Source organism: Caenorhabditis briggsae (assembly GCF_000004555.2).
Source record: "Caenorhabditis briggsae complete genome, chrV, whole genome shotgun sequence".
Classification (NCBI taxonomy): Eukaryota; Metazoa; Nematoda; class Chromadorea; order Rhabditida; family Rhabditidae; genus Caenorhabditis; species Caenorhabditis briggsae.
In genome coordinates, this window is record NC_013488.2 from 2,549,844 (window position 1) to 2,567,750 (window position 17,907).

The 17,907-nt window shown below is 37.6% G+C and overlaps 6 protein-coding genes across 6 annotated transcripts in view; 3 read left to right on the forward strand and 3 right to left on the reverse strand.

Moving 5' to 3' along the window:
- CBG21813 overlaps positions 1 to 1,295 on the reverse strand; it is a gene marked incomplete at both ends in the record, with an annotated part of 4,223 nt that extends 2,928 nt beyond the window's left edge. Inside the window, 4 exons of the mRNA XM_002635574.1 lie at positions 236 to 474; positions 593 to 678; positions 817 to 955; positions 1,105 to 1,295. Of these exons, the coding sequence (XP_002635620.1) occupies positions 236 to 474; positions 593 to 678; positions 817 to 955; positions 1,105 to 1,295 (655 nt within the window). The remainder of the gene's footprint in view (positions 1 to 235; positions 475 to 592; positions 679 to 816; positions 956 to 1,104) is intronic.
- Positions 1,296 to 1,679: 384 nt separating this feature from the next.
- Positions 1,680 to 5,139, forward strand: Cbr-knl-3 (the record flags this gene model as incomplete). Its single annotated transcript, XM_002635575.2, has 3 exons — positions 1,680 to 2,282; positions 3,020 to 3,310; positions 4,963 to 5,139. The coding sequence occupies 3 exons, from the start codon at positions 1,680 to 1,682 to the stop codon at positions 5,137 to 5,139; spliced, it is 1,071 nt and encodes a 356-aa protein (XP_002635621.2).
- An 804-nt stretch (positions 5,140 to 5,943) lies between these two features.
- Positions 5,944 to 9,940, forward strand: CBG21815 (the record flags this gene model as incomplete). The annotated part of the gene is made up of 3 exons (XM_045236719.1): positions 5,944 to 6,345; positions 7,657 to 7,956; positions 9,764 to 9,940. 3 exons carry the CDS (start codon positions 5,944 to 5,946, stop codon positions 9,938 to 9,940), a joined length of 879 nt encoding a protein of 292 aa, XP_045097400.1.
- Positions 9,941 to 10,186: 246 nt separating this feature from the next.
- Positions 10,187 to 11,283, reverse strand: CBG21816 (the record flags this gene model as incomplete). Its single annotated transcript, XM_002635577.1, has 3 exons — positions 10,187 to 10,351; positions 10,538 to 10,652; positions 10,844 to 11,283. The coding sequence occupies 3 exons, from the start codon at positions 11,281 to 11,283 to the stop codon at positions 10,187 to 10,189; spliced, it is 720 nt and encodes a 239-aa protein (XP_002635623.1).
- Positions 11,284 to 12,150: 867 nt separating this feature from the next.
- On the forward strand, positions 12,151 to 16,039 carry Cbr-cct-7 (the record flags this gene model as incomplete). The annotated part of the gene is made up of 5 exons (XM_002635578.1): positions 12,151 to 12,240; positions 12,716 to 13,237; positions 14,063 to 14,773; positions 14,865 to 15,035; positions 15,926 to 16,039. 5 exons carry the CDS (start codon positions 12,151 to 12,153, stop codon positions 16,037 to 16,039), a joined length of 1,608 nt encoding a protein of 535 aa, XP_002635624.1.
- A 1,659-nt stretch (positions 16,040 to 17,698) lies between these two features.
- Positions 17,699 to 17,907, reverse strand: part of CBG21818 — a gene marked incomplete at both ends in the record, with an annotated part of 4,437 nt that continues 4,228 nt past the window's right edge. The window contains one exon of the mRNA XM_002635579.1: positions 17,699 to 17,870. Coding sequence (XP_002635625.1) covers positions 17,699 to 17,870 — 172 coding nt within the window. The remainder of the gene's footprint in view (positions 17,871 to 17,907) is intronic.

Consider the following 17,907-nt stretch of genomic DNA (forward strand, 5'->3'; position numbering starts at 1 on the left):
CAGCTTTTTGGCTTGTAACTTTGTTCACAAATATGATACAGTGTCTCAAATACTATCATTTTCTAGTGCTCGTCGAGTTCTGCCATATCTAATTTAGTTGGTCAAAAATATCAATAAAAGAAACTATGACAGGGCCCGCCACCGCCCGCTTTGGGCCCGTCCGCAGGTATGCCTAATTTCTTGGAATTTCAGTATTTTAACCCCAAATTTTTGAAATTTGTCGACTTTTCCTTACCATTATTGAATACAACCAACGGCTGCTGCACAATGACCACATTATTCGTGCGTCTCTTGATCAAATCGGCGATCGTCGATATTTTTCCGTGCAGCGCCAGCAGCTCGCGATGATGACCGACACGAGAGCGCAGCCATCCGATGAGTCCGCCGATTTCCTTTTCCAAATTTGGCAGAGAGCTCAGATACGGCATATGGATTGAGAAGGCGACCTGAGCCCATCGGATTGTTGGGCGAATGCTGGAAAATTGGGATTTGGGAGTCAAAACTGGACTCAAAATGACCGTAAAACCACTGGAAAAGCGATTTTTAGAGTCAAAACAGACTAAAATTGAGCGGAAGATGGCCTAGAACTTACTCAGCCGCTTTTCTAGTCTTCAAACGAGATTCGATGATTTTGAGCAATGGCAAGACTTGCATAGGTTGGAGGTCACGGAGAGTCGCCTGGAAAATTGGAAAAATGAGCCAAAAAAGCAATTTTTTGAAGACTTAAGGGTCAAAATGCACCCAAAATCGTGATTTTACTGGAATTTTTGAGTTAAAATGGTCCCAAAGATTAGATTTTTTTTTCAGCTTACTAACATGAATAATATCCGAGTTCAAAATTCTGATGACCGCGTCGATTTTGGTACTGTCATTCGCCATGATTCCCTGAGTGAGCAGAACGCATTGAGATCCACCGGCAGGTCCGGATTTTGGCTTTTTCGAGTCGCTTGTTGGGCTGAAAAATGGATTATCGAGAATTTTTCAGGGGTTTTGGGTGATTTTAAAGCTTTATTAGTACTGGTAAAGCCTCATTTTGCCTAAAAATGCCTCATAATACAGGAACTTTGAAATTCAGACTTCTCGAACTTCCAGAAGATTCCTTACGTCGTTGGCTCTCTTTCACGATCGCCCAGCGGCTTTTCCGACTCGCTGAGCCGTTTTCCATTACGAACAACACCATTCACGTGCTTCTTCCCGTTGGATTCTGGAATTTCAACTTCCACCACTTTTTCGGGAGTCGCCAGCTTCTCCGGCACCACTCCGTTCGATTTCCTCGCCTTTTTTTCTCTGGCCATTTCTCCCTGAAATAATTATTAAGGTCAAAATTTTAATTTTGAATTTTCGAAACAAAAAATCGGTGAAACCGCTGGTTTTGGAGTGGAAAATAGTGAAAAATAGTGAGAATTATATGAAAAAGTGTATTTTCTTTGAATTTATGAGGTTAAAACATAAAAAGTTGTTTCGGAAAACTCTGAAAATGCTGAAAGTGGACTGAAAATGGAAAAACGCGCACGCGAAACGGGCAAGCGCACCGAATCCGGGTCAGTGGTGGAGTTGGCGCGTTTCGTGCAAGTCGCGCGCGAGATTCGAATTGGGACAGTTTCTAACGATTTTTTATCAATTTTTTCCGTTTTTCCCCGATTTCCACCCAAAAATTCGCGAAATTCACAATTTTTCAGATGTCAAAAAAGACCTTTTCAACTCGCGCGGCTCTGTTCGCCTCACCAGTCACCTCGGGAGCTCCCAAGAAGTCAACTTTCGCTTCTCGCGCTGCAGTTTTCGCATCTCCAGGGGATGCGGTTCCAAAAAAGAAGGTTGCAAGAGAAAAACCGTTATCCGCGCCAGTTTTTGAGATGGATAATGATCCAGAAGACGTGCCAGCAGCTCCAGGATCTCCAAAGACCCCAGAAGCTGTTGAAGACGTTCCAGAAGATTCAGAAGACGTTCTAGATGACGAAGAGCCAATGGACGTCGATACTTCTAACATGCCATCGCCACAGAAGGCGACACCACGTCGTCAGGCTCCTGCCACGTCGGCAGCACAGCGCTCACCATCACCGCCACGTGGCGATACTCCATGCTCGAAATCTACGACTCCTCGCCGAAAATCAGGTCGCAAATCGATGCCAACACCTGGGAAACGTCTATTTTTCACTAGCAAGGATAACGAGGACGAGGCACGGAAAACTGATGAATCCACACAGCTGGAACTTCTGATGGCGAACAATCAGGTGGAGGAGATGCCGCAGGTGGTCAAGGATCTGTTGCAGGATAAGAAGGAGGTCGGGGATAGCGGAAGAAAGGATATGCTGTCGAGAAATTTAAAAATTTTGGATTTTTCGAGTTTTTAAAAATTGAAACATTCTCAAAGTTATAGGTTTTTCCGGAATTTTCGAATTTTTGAATTTCGGAAAATTTCAGATTTTTCAATTTTTTGGATTTTTTGGAAATTTTGAATTTTCAATTTTTTTGGATTTTTTGGAAATTTTGAATTCTAAAAAGTTTCAAAATTTTCGATTTTTAGTATCAAGTTATTCTGAAAATTCGAAAATTGCAGACATTCAATTTTTTCAAAATTTGAATTTTCAGAAAATTTTGAAATCTTGAGATTTTTGGAATTTTTTAGTTTTTCAAAAATTTCGAATTCTTGAAAATTTTTGATTTTTTAAAACTTTAGAATTTTGTGAATTTGAAATTTTCAAAACAATTTGAATTTTTTTTTGAAAATTTTTTGGGTTTTTACCAGTGAACAATTATTGGAATTTTTAATGATTAGCAGTACTGGATTTTTGAAAATTTCGGATTTTTTTGAATTTTTAAAATTGTAGATTTTTAGAAAAAAAGTTATTTGTTCATGAATTTTGAAAAAAATTCAAAAATCCGAATTTTTAAAACTTTTGAAATTTAAAATCCAAAAAAATCTGATAATTCAAAAAATTCTGAAAATCAAAATTTCAAGATTTTTGGAATTTTCAATTTTTCAAAAAATTCAATTAAAATCAAAATTTTTCTGTTCCAGATGGCCACCTACAGTGCTAAGCTGAAGCGAGAGATTGAGGACATTCGTGCAGTGAAGACGTCCCGCGAGACGATGCTAAGACAGGCTGAAGAGGTCACAAGCTCCGCCCACGTCTCGTCGGTGACCCAAAAAACGATTGCTCCGTTGGATTTTTCGATTAGAAAAGAGGAGAAACCTGAGGAGCTCGTAAAAAGACTCTTCGGGAGTTTTCTATCGATTACTGAGGAGGGTGGAGAGATGAGACAGGCTGGAATGGAGAAGGAAATGGTGGACAGGGAGAATGAGAAATTGGTAAGGGAGAAAAACATTCAAATTTCCAGAAAAATCGGTCAAAAATGGGAAAAAAATCAGCCGAAAAATTGGCATTTTCAGATCAGAAATAAGGGTTTTTCTTTCGAAAATTTTACATTTTTCAAATTTTTGGAATTTACGAATTTTTAGAATTTTTGGATTTTCCAAAAAATTTAGAAATTATGGATTTGATTTTTGGAATTTTCGAAATTTCGAAATTTTTAAAAGTTTTAAAATTCTACAAAAATCAAAACTTTTGAAAATTTGAAATATCTGAAAAGCCAAAAATTCTAATTTTTCTGAAAAATGGAACTTTCAAAAATCGAAATTTTCGATTTTTGAAAAAAACACTGAAAGTTCCAGAAAAATCGGTCAAAAATGGCAAAAAATCAGTAGAAAAAATTGGCTTTTTCAGATCAGAAATGAGTGTTTTGCTTTTCAAAAAATCGAAAAATTTTGGACTTTCCTAATTTTTTGTAATTTTGGAGTTTTTCGAACCAAAATTTACAAAAATTTTCGATTTTTCGAATTTTTCGGATTTAAACAATTTTGAACTTTCAGAATATAGACTCTCCAATTTAGGGATTTTTGAATTTTCGGATTTTTGAAATTTTTGGATTTTCAAAAATTTAGATGTTCCCATTTTTCAAAAACTGGAATTCTAGAATTTTTGAATTCTCAGAATCAGTGAATTCGGTAATTTTTGGATTTTTAGAATTTTCGATTCGTGGTGAATTTTCAAAACATTTGAAATTTTGAAATTTTCGGATTGTTAAAAATTTTTGGAATTTTCGGAATTTTCAAAGTTTTGGGGTTTTTGGAGTTTTTGAAATGAAAATCAAAATATTTTGAAAATCTAACAATTTCAGAAATACAAAATATGAAAAATTCAATTTTGCGAAAATCCAAAAATTCGGAAAATCGCAAATTATTGAAAAATTCGAAATTTTCAAACAATCCGAAAATTGACAATTTTCGGAAACACAGAAATTTCGAAAAGTTCGGAAAATCGTAAATTTTGAAAATTCAAAAATTTAGGATTTTTGTATTTTTCGGGTTTTTTTTGAAATTTTCAAAAATTTGGTTTATTTATAATCTAATAATCTCAACTTTTGAAAAATTCAAAGATCTGAAAATCCCAAAATTCAAAATATCCAAAGATCTGAAAAATCTGAAAAAAGATCTGAAAAATCTGAAAATTTTGGAATTTTAGAATTTTTCAAAAAATTGAAAAAAAACACGAATTTCACCGGCCCGGCCCGGCCCGGAGGCCCGGTCGGCCCGGTCGGCCCGGAAGTTTACCGCGAACTTCAAAATCTTGAGCGAAAAGTTGAATCATTGTTTCGAAAAAAGGTATTCAGTGTTTTTTTTCTTCGAGTTATTTTTCAATACATTCTAAAAATCAATAAATTCATGGCGGCTGTTTAAATTCATTTTTGAAAAATTTTGTTTTTTTTCTGCCGGGCCGCCGGGCCGGGCCGGGCCGAAATTTCACAAGTATGTAAAAAACCAAAAATTTCAAAATTTTTGGATTTTCGAAAAAAAAAAATTAGAATTTCAGAATTTTCGGATTTTCGAAATTGTTGGATTTTTGTTAATTTTTAAGTCAATTTTTCCACTTTTTCTCACAAAAAAATAACTGAAATTTACAGAAAAACAAGCTCCTCCAACTCGTGGAAATTCAAAAAGAAGCCGATGAGCATTGCGCGGAGATGTCTCTCAAGTACCAGGAACAACAGAAGGGACTCGCTGAGTTGGACAAGAAGTTCGAAAAACTCGAACAGCTGAAATCTCGTTTCCAACCGACTCGAATGGTTTTTGGATTCTAAATTATCGATTTTTCTAAAATTATCGATTTTTCCCCCTATTCTGTATCCTTTATCACTATCAATTATCATTATCGCTATTATTATTGCTCTGTGAAACACCATGCAAATAAAATCACAGTTTTTGTTGCCAATTCAAGAGAAATCAATTCAAAAACTCCCAAATTTTACTCAATTTCACTCAATTATAACTACGTGACCCCGTGACCTGGTTTCTGCGTGAACTCTTCTTGCCACACTGTGCCACGTCTGTGTGACGTGGCAAGCCGCCCGACTGCGCCACGTGTACTCACTGGCTCTCTAGCCCTATTCAGTCACTTTTTTGAACTGGCAATATTGATTTTTTCTTTTTTTTTTCCTGATTTTCCCCAAAAAAGCAAGGAGAACTAGCCGAGATACTGTACTTTTCCTATTTTCGTGGTGGGACCCAAAATTTCAAAAAATCCCAAAACTAGCCGTGTTTATACTTATTTGAAAGCCCGTAACAAGGCGATTCTAACAATACAATTTTCATGGAATTTGGATCAAAACTAGCCGAGATACTGTACTTTTAGTATTGTCGTGGTGGGACCCAAGATTTCAAAAAATCCCAAAACTAGCCGTGATTATACTCATTTTGAAGCTCACAACAAAGCAATTCTAACAATACAATTTTCATGGAATTTGGAACAAAACTAGCCGAGATACAGTCACTTAACTTTTCGTGGTGGGACCCAAAATTTCAAATTTTTTCAAATCTAGCCGTGATTATACTCATTTTGAAGCTCGCAACAATACAAATCTTTAAAAGAATTCCTAATTTTTCAGATGTCAAAAGACAATTTTAACACTCGCGCGGCACTGTTCGCCTCGCCGGTCAATTCACCACCTTCCAAGAACTCAAATTCCGTCTCTCCAGGTGGTGTCCCGAAGAAGAAGGTTGCAAGAGAGAAGCCGCTAATACCACCGATTTTTGGAAAGGAGCATGCACCAGAAGCTCCAGAAGACGTTGAAGACGTTCCAAAAGCTCCAAAAGCTCCAGGAGCCGTTGAAGACGTTCCAGAGGAAAAGGAACCAATGGAAGTGGACACGTCAATCATTCTGTCTCCACAGAAGGCGACGCCACGTCGTCAAGCTCCTGCCACGTCATCAGCGTTGAATACTCCAGAAGCTTCAACAGCCGTGAAACTCGACAAATTGTATGAGAAACTGATGCGGGAAAATGAGAAGGTCAGTGAAAATTTCAAAGTTTTGAATTTTTTAAACTTTTTGGAAGTTTAGTACTTTTCGAAATTTTGGGATTTTTCAAAATTCCGGACTTTTCAATTTTCGAAAAATCATAGTACCGTAAGACCTGTAATAGAAGGACCCCCTAACCTTTAACTTTGACCCCTATTTATCTCTGTTTCTGATAATTTGTTTATCATAATACACATTTTATCAGTTGGCAGATCTTTGATATCTCTTATAGGAACTGAGATAAATTGGCTCAAAGTTAAAAATTAATCAAAGAAATTGTAAAATACCGATTATTGGAAGTTTGGGAGTTTTAGAATCGGAGCTGAGATAATTGAGCTCAAACTTGTCAGTGTTGGGGGCCCTTCTATTACAGGTTTTACGGTAATCTGAAAATCCAAAAATCCAAGACTTCTGAATATTCAAATTTTTGAGAAATTCAAAAAATCCAGATCTTCTGATAATCTGAAAATCCCAAAAATTTCGAAAAATCTCAAAATTTCAAAAATCCGAAATTTTTTTAAAAACCAAAATTTTTTAAAAACCAAAAATTGCAAAAATCCAAGTTTACTAATTCAAACTTTTCGAAAATCCCGAAAATTTGAAAAAAAAAACCAAAAATTCGAAACATTGAAAAATCAGAAAATTCAAAAAATCCGAAAATTCAAAAAATCCGGAAAAATCGGAAAAATCGCAAAAACTCCCGAAAAATTTCGGATTTTTGAAATTTTGGGATTTTTCAAAAATTTAAATTTCTGCAAATTTTTTTTCCAATTTTTTTGAAAATCAAGTACCGTAAAACCTGTAATAGAAGGCCAACCCCCTTAATTTTCAACTTTAAGTCAATTTATCTCGGTCCCTGTCGAAGATACAAAAAAGTTGTCTACTGATAAATTGTTTATCATAATATCACCAACATTTTATCAGTTGACCCATTTTTGATATCTCTTATAGGAGCTGAGATAATTGAGCTCAAAGTTAAAAAATAGGCGGCCCTTCTATTACAGGTTTTTCGGTATTCGGAAAATCCAAAAATTCAAGACTTTTGAATATTCAAAATTTTAAAAAATTCCAAAAATCCAGAATTTCTGATAATCTGAAAATCCCAAAAATTTTGAAAAAACCAAAAATTCGAGAATTCGGACATTTCCAGAAATCCAAAACTTTGACAAGTAATTTTTCAAAAATTAGAAAATTCCAAAAATCCAGAAAAGTCAGAAAAAAATTAGGATTCTCAATTGTTTGTTGGTTTTTTGGAATCTTTAAAAATGTGATATTTTTCCAGTGACCGCCTACCATGCGGAGATCAATGAGGACATGTCGAAGATTCGTGAAGAAAAAGCAATTCGGGAGGCAAAGCTCAAGCAGGCTGAAGAGGTCACAAGCTCCGCCCACATCTCCTCAGTCACCCATGAACCGATCACCGTCACGATGGATCTAGACTTTTCGATCAGAAAGACAGATTTCAATGTGACAGTTAGAGAGGAGGAGAAGCCAGAGGAAGTTGTGAGAAGACTATTCGAAAATTTTCTATCAATCACTGGGGAAGGTGGCGAGAAGGCTAAAATGGAGTTGGAACAATCGGAGAAGAAGATTGAGAAATTGGTGAGCAAAAAAAAACATGGAAAAGTTACGAATTTCTAGTACCATAAAACCTGTAATAGAAGGGCCCCTGTAATAGAAGCAGGGATGTTCGGTACGGAATTCGAAATTCCGAAAATTCCGACGATTTTCGGAAAGAAATTCCGATCGGAATATTTCCGAAAGATTCTTTCGGAATGAAATTCCGACCAGAATTTTTGAGGGTGGTGTGCGGTGAAAAATTTTAATGCTTTATTTTGTGCAGAAATCCATGTAGATTCCCATGAAAATAAAGAAAAATTTAACAAAAATTCCTTCATTGAGAAAAACGGCATCGAAAAGTCAAAGTTGAATCTGGTGGCCTAGCGGCCAGGTGTGAGTTTTCTAGGCCAACTGCCGGTAAAAGCGCGCGAAATTTGAATTTTTATTGATTTTCAGTGTTTGCTCAGATTTCTGTCAGGTTTTTTCATACACCTGGGATTAAATAAACAAGAACATCTTGAAATCTTTAAAAAAACATCAGAGAAAACACTAAAAATCGATAAAAATTCGAATTACGCGCGCTTTTACCGGCAATTGGCCTAGAAAACTCACACCTGGCCGCTGGGCCACCGGTTCCCACTTTGACTTTCCGATGCCGTTTTTCTCAATGAAGGAATTTTTTGGTATTTTTTTCTTTATTTTAATGGGAATCTACACGGCTTTCTGCACAAATTAAAGCAATAAAATTTTTCACCGCATACTACCTTTAAGAAGCATTTTTTCGGAATTAAAATTTTTCCGACTACAGTATGCCAGGAAAAATTTACCTGCGGGTCTCGAACAGAATTAATTTTGATATTTTTTGCTCTGTCGAAATCTTTCTGTCAATTTTCGAAAATGGGAAAATGAAATTTCTGCTGTAAAGTTCGAATTTTGAAAAATTCCGACACTTCCGAAATTCCGAAAATTTTAAAATCGGAATATTCCGAATTTCCGAAACTCCGAAAAAGGCCATTCCGATCATCCCTGAATAGAAGGGCCCTGCGGAAGTATATTTGGAACGATAGGAGGGCCGGCCCTTCTAATACAGGTTTTACGGTATTTTGCAAATCTTAGATATTTCAAAATTTTTAGAATTTTCAGATTATCAGAAATTATTGATTTTTGGAAATTTCGGATTTTCAGAATACTTTGATTTTTCAAAAAATTGGAAAAATTTTTCGCAGGAATTTTGATTTTCGAAAAATCACAAAATTCGAAATTTTTAAAAAGTTTAAAATTCTAAAAATCGAAATTTTTGAAAATTTTGAAATATCTGAAAAACAAAAAATTCAAATTTTTTTGAAAAATCTCAAACTTTCAAAAATCGGAATGATTCTCAAAGTTTCGGATTTCTGGAAATGTCAGAATTTCCGAATTTTTCAGAAAAATTTTGATTTTTTTTTTCAGAATTTTGGGTTTTTGAAATTTTCAGATTTTTTAAATTTACGGAGTTTTCAACGTTTTTAGAATTTTCAAATTATCAGAAATTCAGGATTTTCAGAATTTTTGGATTTTCCCAAATTTTGAATATTCCGAAGTCTTGGATTTTTGAAAGTCTTAAGTTTTTCGAAAATTTTGATTTTTTAAATTTCTGGATTTTGATTTTCGGATTTTTCGAAAAATTTGAATTTTTGAGTTTTTCAAAATTTTTGGAATTTTGGAACATTTTTTTTTTGAAAATTCCAACCAGGATCATAGTTTTCGGATTAAAAAAAAGATAACAGACTCAAAAATTGGTTTTTTGAGAGAATTTTTTTTGAATTTCTGAAAATCCGAAAATTCTAAATTCTAAAAATCGAAACTCCAGAAAAACAAGCTCAAAAAACTCAAAGCAATCGAAAAGGAGAACGATGAGCATCGCGCCAAGATGGATGTCAAGTACCAGGAGCGGCTGGATGATAACATGGCGCTGGACGCAAGATTTGAGAGGCTGGAAGACCTCAAAGCCCGCTATCGTCCAGTCCGAATGGACTTTGGATTCTAAATACTCTTTTTTTTTCGTTTTAAAATTTTTTGGTGATTCTGAATCTCTTTTATCAATTAAATGCTACATATTTATTATCATTATTATTATTATTATTATTATTATTGCTGTAGGAATATCATTCCAATAAAATTACTTGGTTCTATGATAAAGAATACTGTGCTAAAAATTATTAGTAAATTGAGATCAAATATTGAATAATTTTTGGCCCTTTCTCGTTGATTTTAACAGAAAAAAGTCTATTTTTCATCGCAAATCGTCCTCCTCATCTTCTTCAATTTTCGGCTCCGATTTTATCAACATCCCCATCAATTTCCCACTGACACCGCCGTCGCGAAGATTCTGGAAAACGACGTCACCGTCGTTTCGGAAGCACGAGAAGGGCATTTCGCGAAGGGTGTGAAGGCCGGCCTGAAAACGAAAAATTTGGGGTTTTAAGCCGAAAAATCGATTTCAAACTTTAAAAATTACCAAAAAATTGAAATTTTTTACAGAAAAATTCGAGAAAATTGTGAAAAATCCGACGTAGTTTACAGAAAAATAGGCAAAAATCGCCCAAAAAAAGTTATCTGAAAAAGGGATTTTTGGATTTTTTACCTTTTGAAAAATCGCCTGAGACGCCACTGCAGTTGCGACAGTCGCTATATAGTCGCACCCCTCATTTTCAGCAGTTTCCAGACTTTTCTCGACCAACTGACGACCGATTCCTTTTCTGAAATTGTTTGAATTTCAACGTTATTGGCTCAAGAAAGGCGCGCCGCGCTCCTCGTTTATGTACGACTTTTGCCGCATAAGTAATTGATGCACTCTCTGGCGCTGGCGGTAGTGCTGTCGTTCTTCATGCGCGGGCTCGCGGGTTCGATTCCGCCCTCTTTCAATATCCTCTTTACTATTTTTACCCACCCTTGACAAGCCTTTGAGACGCATAGAACATCGATTTTGAAGATTCTTCTCGCATTTCCAGCCAAGAAACTCAAGTCTTGTTCCATGGCACCAACAAAAGCTGCCAGTTTATTCGCATTTTCTCTCGAATACGGTCCTTTGGAGATTTCCACACAGTAGTCTTGATGGGGGTCGAAAGGCACAGATTCCACGTGCTCTTTGCAGATTTTGATGGAATTCAAGCAGACAGCAACGACGTCTTCTCCATCGAAAACTAGAATTGAGCTCTTCTCGTCCTCCAGACCACTCATAGTGAGATCCACGAAGAATTCAGCGACGTCTTCTTCGGAGCAAGATAGGGAAGTGGTGATGGGCTCCATAATACGGAAATGGTCCATGAGGAACTTGTGGACATCGTCTTTATGGGTTAAAAGCCCAATTTTGAATTCCAGGTTGGGCATTTTTAGGAAATTTTAGAAAATTTAGAAGAAAAAGAGTACAATGAACACAAGACGGAACTCTCTGCTGCTCCGAGAGCTCTCCATAGAGCCCCCCTTTCTCTGGACCCTCTCCTGCCCTTGCCAACGCTACATTTGCATTTTTCCCCCTTTCCCCTGCTACACATGCTTCCAAGTATTGACATTTTCCGTTTTCCCTTTCTCCTCCTTCTTTCCGCACGTCTCCTTGTGAATTCTGAACGATTAAGAGCCCTAGGGGAGCCGAAACCTTCCTCTTTCTCAATGGAGCGCGCTTGAAATCGGTGGCCGTGTGGCCGAGCGCGCAGGAGACTAGGTTTCGCACAGGAGCCGCGACGCGACGCACGCGACGCCGCGAAAATTCTTTCGAGAAGAAATGGAACTTCGGGGCGAAGAGGATCTTGGTTTTCTTCTGGATTCTCCGATTTTCGTTGTTCTTTTTGTTTCTAGAAAATTTTTCGATGAATTTCGCACATTTTGAGACCAAAAGCATGGTGTTTGGGGGGATTTTGGGCCTATTTTGGGACATTCTCAGTTTTTGGAAAAATTTAACAAATTAATTTCTCGTCTTCTGGATATTTTGAAATAGTTTCCGTAGAATACACCTCATTTTTCATTGAAAATCTTGAAAAATTGCCGAATTTTTCCCTTATTTTGGGCCATTTTTCTTATTTTTGAATTTCCAAAAAACCCTTTTTTCTCGAAATTTCGGTATTTTTTCTCTCTATTTTTGTTCTTTTCAATTGATTCAATGAATTTCACACATTTTAAAATCGATCTGACCTATTTCCTATCACTTTCGCCGATTTTGAATTTTCCGAAATTTCCAAAAAAAACCATTTTCAGAGCAAGATGATGCGCCCACCAATTATTCTGCTCAAGGACGGAACCGAGAACAAGCAGGGAAAGGGTCAGATCATTTCCAACATCAATGCTTGCATGGTAAGAGGATTCTGGAAGCAAAAAACCCGGGAAATTGAGAATTCCGTAGGGAAAAATTGCTGAGGAGGCAGCATAGCTGGCAAAACAAGCTCTAGAAGGAGCTAGAAAAGCGAAAATTATCGCAAAAAAAAACCCGTTAAAAATAGGATTTTCCATGAAAAAACAAAATTTTCGGAATTTTGCCCGTTTTGGGCATCAGAGAGCAAATTTACAGATAATTGGCTGTGAAGAGCTAGAAACTCTGCTTTAGAAGCTCATCAACGCGAAAATGTCTTCAAGAAAGAGAAAAACGGAAGAAAATTCGAATTTTTCAAAAAATGCGATTTTCTATCTGTTAGGCTTGCAATTATCTTGTTTTTAGCTTCAAGAACCAAGAAATTGCTTTAAAAAGCAGTGGAAATCGCCCGAATTCACGAAATCTCGGCCTCTATGCTGATTTTTTGCTTTTCAACCCCAAAAACTTTGAAATTTCCAGGTCGTCGCCGACAGTGTCCGTACCACCTTGGGTCCACGCGGTCTCGACAAACTGATCGTCGATAGCAAAGGCGCCACAACCATCTCTAACGACGGCGCCACGATTCTCCGCCTCCTCGACATTGTCTTCCCAGCCGCCTCCACGATGGTCGACATTGCTCGATCTCAAGACGCCGAAGTCGGCGACGGCACCACTTCTGTCGTCATTCTCGCCGCCGAAATTCTGAAGCAAATGAAGCCGTTCATCGAGGACGGTGTCCATCCACAACTTCTCATCCGCGCCATCGGAAAGGCCTGTGAGAAGACGTTGAAGGAGTTGGAAGGTCTGGAGATCAAGATCAGTGGAGAGTCGGAGCTCCGTGATATGCTTGTCAAGTGCGCCGCCACTACGTTGAGCAGTAAGCTCGTCAGTCAGGAACGTCAGTTCTTTGCCAATATGATTGTCGACGCTGTCAATACGTTGGACGCTCATCTTCCATTGAATATGATCGGAATCAAGAAGGTCAACGGAGGAAATTTGAATGTTAGTTTGCCAAAGCTCAGTTGCCACGTGGCAGTTATTTTTCGCAAAAGAAATGGTCCAAAATCAACTCATTAATGTTATTTTTAGTCAAATTTAGACCTTGTTAAGCCTATTTTCGGCGTAGGTCATTGTCTAGTCAGAATTGCCCGAAATGGTCAGGAACATGTCCGGAATCAGCTGATTCAGGTCACTTTTTGAAGTTTTCAGTGCATTTTCGGACACATTTAGAGCAATTTTCAGCGATTTCTGACTATCAAAACCGCATTTCGAACCAGTTTTTCGTCGTTTCTGGCGATTTTAGGGGTAATTTAGGCGAAACTTCTGTGATTTTCTGTCCAAATTAGGTTTAAAATGGCCAAAAATACCTGAAATGGTTTTTTTAGGCCATTTTTGATCGATTTCAGAGCATTTTCGGACAAATTTAAGTTTTTTTTTGAGCCCTAAATGCCCCCATGCTGGTCAGGAACATCTCCGAAATCGGCCCTATGAGATTTTTATTTGATTTTTAGTCGAATTCATAGCATTTTGGACAAATTTGTACCTTTTGTACCGACTTTTCAAGGATTTCGGACCACTAAAACCACAATTTGTGAGATGTTGACCAGTTTCTGACACAGTTTGAGGTCGTTTAGACCGAATTTCAGTCGTTTTCTAGTTAGAAATCTCCAAAATGGTCAGTCAGAAAAATGCCTGAAATCGGTTCATTTATGTATATTTCAGTCGATTTCAGAGCATTTTCGGACAAATTTAAACTTTCAGAGAATTTCTGGAAAAAACCAAAATTTGGACACATAGAAAATGTAAATCAATATTTTTTCTTTCCAGGAATCCCGTCTCATCAAGGGAGTCGCGTTCCAGAAGGCGTTCAGCTACGCTGGATTCGAAATGCAACCCAAAAAGTACATCGGCGTCAAGGTGGCTCTACTGAACATTGAGCTGGAACTCAAGGCCGAGAAGGACAACGCCGAGATGCGTCTGACGAACGTTTCAGACTTCCAAGCGGTCGTTGATGCCGAATGGAACATTCTCTACGATAAACTCCAGAAGATCCACGACTCGGGCGCCAACGTCGTCCTCTCGAAACTTCCAATTGGAGACGTTGCCACACAATGGTTCGCCGATAGAGACATGTTCTGCGCTGGACGAATTCCACAGGACGATTTGGAGCGTTTGATGGCGGCGTGCGGAGGAAGCGTCCTTACTACCGTATCCCAAATCGAAGACTCCGTCCTCGGAAAGTGCGGAAAGTTCTACGAGCAACAAGTGGGAAGCGAGCGCTACAACTTCTTTGAGGAGTGCTCCAAAGCCCATGCATGCACCCTTCTGCTTCGTGGTGGCGCCGAGCAATTCATTGCTGAAACTGAACGATCCCTTCACGACGCCATTATGATCGTTCGTCGTGCCAAGAAGAACGACTCGATTGTTGCCGGTGGTGGAGCTATTGAGATGGAGTTGAGCCGCTTGATTCGCGATCACGCCAAGGGCATCGAGGGCAAGGATCAGGCTTTCTGGATGGCGTATGCTCAAGCTTTTGAGGTAAGAGTTGCGTAGCTCAGCTGCTACGATAGCTAGAAGAACGCGCCCAAGGCGCGCCAGTCTCCTTATACATTCATTTTCTTCTCTCCAGATGATCCCACGTCAACTGTGCCAAAACGCCGGACTCGACGCGCTCGACGTGCTGAACAAGTTGAGACACCGTCACGCGCAGGGAGAGAAATGGGCCGGAATCGATATCCATCGTGAGGCTGTTGGAGACAATTTGGCCGCTTGCGTCTGGGAGCCAAGTCTTGTGAAGAGGGTGAGTTATCTGAAAGTCCGCACAAAATAAGCCACGCCCCTCCTGAAGTTGGCACCGCCCATTTTCAAATCGTGATTCACTTGAGTATGAGACTCCGCCCCTTTCTAGCTATTTCGCTAAATTTCGAGTGAAACGGAAATTTTAAACTCCGCCCCTTTTGGAAGAGGTTCTGAATTTGGATCTGAAAGTCCGTATAAAATAAGCTCCGCCCATTTTCAAATCGGTATTTATTTGGGTATGAGACTCCGTCCCTTTTCTAGCCATGTCACAATTAAAAATCCCGAAAATCATTGATAATTCGAAAGTTCAACAATCTAAAAAACAAGCCCCGCCCCTTTAGAAATTTTTCTGGTTTTTAACTGGCTCCGCCCATTTTCAAAGCGTTATTTTCTCGGCTATGAGACTCCGTCCCTTTCTAGCTTAGTCGTAAGATTACGAGATCCCTGGTGGCCTAGAATGATCAGGTTTTCTTTTGGAGTTCAAAAGTTCTTCAAAGAGCCCCGCCCACATTTCCTCATGTTCTGAAAAATTTAGTAAATTCAGAATTTCTGAAAAACCAAAATTTTTGAAAATCCTAAAAAGTCTTAAAATCTGAAAATTCTGAAAATCAAAAAATTTTGAAATATCGAAAAGTCTGAAGAGTCCAAAAATTTGGCGGGAATTCAAAATAAATTCGGGAACGTTCTCTAAGCCCCGCCCACAACTCCTTTTCCTAAAAAAACAAATTTTCGAAAATCTGATAATACGAAGTTTTCTGAGAAATCAAAAATGTTTGAAAAACCGAAAATCTAAAAAATTCGACAGCTCAAAAAATGTTTAAATTTCAAAATCTGAAAATCCGATGTTTCTCCAAGCCACGCCCACTTTTCCAAAACAATCCAATGTTTCAGAACGCCATCACCGCCGCCACAGAAGCCGCGTGCCTGGTGCTGTCCATCGATCAAACCGTCAAAAATCCACGTACCGCATCGGGAGGACAAATGCCAGGACTTCCAGGAATGTAAACGTTCCTGTGATGAATAATTTCCTGATTTTCTTCATAATTCGTTTTTTTCTTCCCTTAATTTTTGTTTTCCCTCCCCCTGCGAGACTCTCTTCAACGTTCTCATAGCTTCTTGCAAAAAAAAAACTTTAATTATCCCCGTTTTTTTTCATTTAAATATCTTCCCGGCTTGTTTTACTTTACTGCTTCCCCCACCCCGTCGTTTTTTTTCTATGTTTTGAAATTTGCTTTTTGTTTGTTCAATTTTCAAGTTTTTTTCTCCCAAAAAATAAGTGCACTTCTTTTCTAGAAATTTTCGAAATTCTGAAAAATCTAAAAAATACAAAAATTCGAAGTCTTGAAAAATTCGAAAATTATGAAAATCAAAAATTTCAAAATTCTGAAAATCCAAAAATCCGAAAATTTGAAAATCCAAAATTTCTGAAAATCGAAAAACTGAAAATTCCCAAAGTTCTAAATATCCTGAATGTCGAAAAATTCTAAAATAACCAAAGTTTCCGAAAATTCTGAAATTTTAAAAATCCTTAAATTTCAAAACTGAACATTCGAAAATTCTAGGAATTCAAGTTTCAAAAAAAATCCAAATTCTCAGAATCCTGGAATTGTGAAAATTGTGAAAATTCCAAATTCTGAAATTTGAGAAAACTTTGAAAAACAGATAATTCTCCGAGTTAGTAAAATTATAGAAATCTAGAAATCCGAAAATTCTGAAAACTCAAAAAAAGTAGAAATTTCCATACTTGTAACGGGCCGGGCCGGGCTTTTTCCCGAATTTCGGAGGCCCGGCCCGGCGGGCCTGTCATTTCACTAGTTTCGAAATTTTCAAAAAACACATAAGGGGGGACCCTTATGTGATTTTTTTCGACCAAAAAATATTTTTTCGATTTTTTGATCAGACAGACAAACAATCCGAAATACGAAAAAAAAATGGAAAAAATTATATTGAGAGCTCAAAATTTTACAAGTATGGAAATTTCCAAAATCCAAAAAATTCAGAAAAGTCCAATTATTCTGAAAATCTAGAAAATTCCAAACAACACAAAATTCTCAGAAATCCTGAAATTTTGAAAATTACATATTTTTGAAAAATTTAAAAGTTCAAAAATAACAAAAATCTGATTCTAAAGTTCCTGAAAATTCTGAAAAGTTGGAATTTCTGAAAATCAAAAACTTCTAAAATTCCACAAATTCGAAAAATAAAAAATCCAGAAATTCCAAAAAATTTTCGAAAAAATCCGAAATTCCCAAGATCAAAAAAAATCTAAATTTTTTCAAAAATCCCAAAATCATATTAGCGACGAATTGTATTCGAAAAAGTAAAAAAAAAAAGAGGGGAATACCGGAAACAAGCAAAAAAGCGGTGGTGGTCAAATTGGGTGGGGGAAGTTTGAAGAGGGATTCGATAATACCGGCTTCGTGGGAAGAAAAGAGGGCGGGGCCTCTTTGAAAAGGGGCGGAGCCTCAAGAGGCGTGGCTTCTTTTAAAGTGAAAATTCTGGGGCTCAAAACATTCTATTAAGGCAGTGTAATGGGGGTAAAAGGGGGCGGGATTTAATATAGGTATGAAGAGAAAATCAGAGTAAATTGAGCACATTATTATTAGAGAGAAATTTAGAGATAAGAGAATTAGAGAAACCAAAAAATCAATTATCGATTTTTTCTCAGACACTATTCTTGAGCGGCACCTGATCGTTGTGCAGCGCCCGTTCGCGATCCGCCACGTTGTACTGATCGGCCTTGTACTTGGCGCACTGTTGCATGCGAAGATAATGATAAACAGGAGGATGAGGATGATGAGGATGATGGCGAGCGGGAGCATCCAACCGTAGTTGTCTGGAAATGAGAATTTTGGAATTTTTGAAGTGGTGGC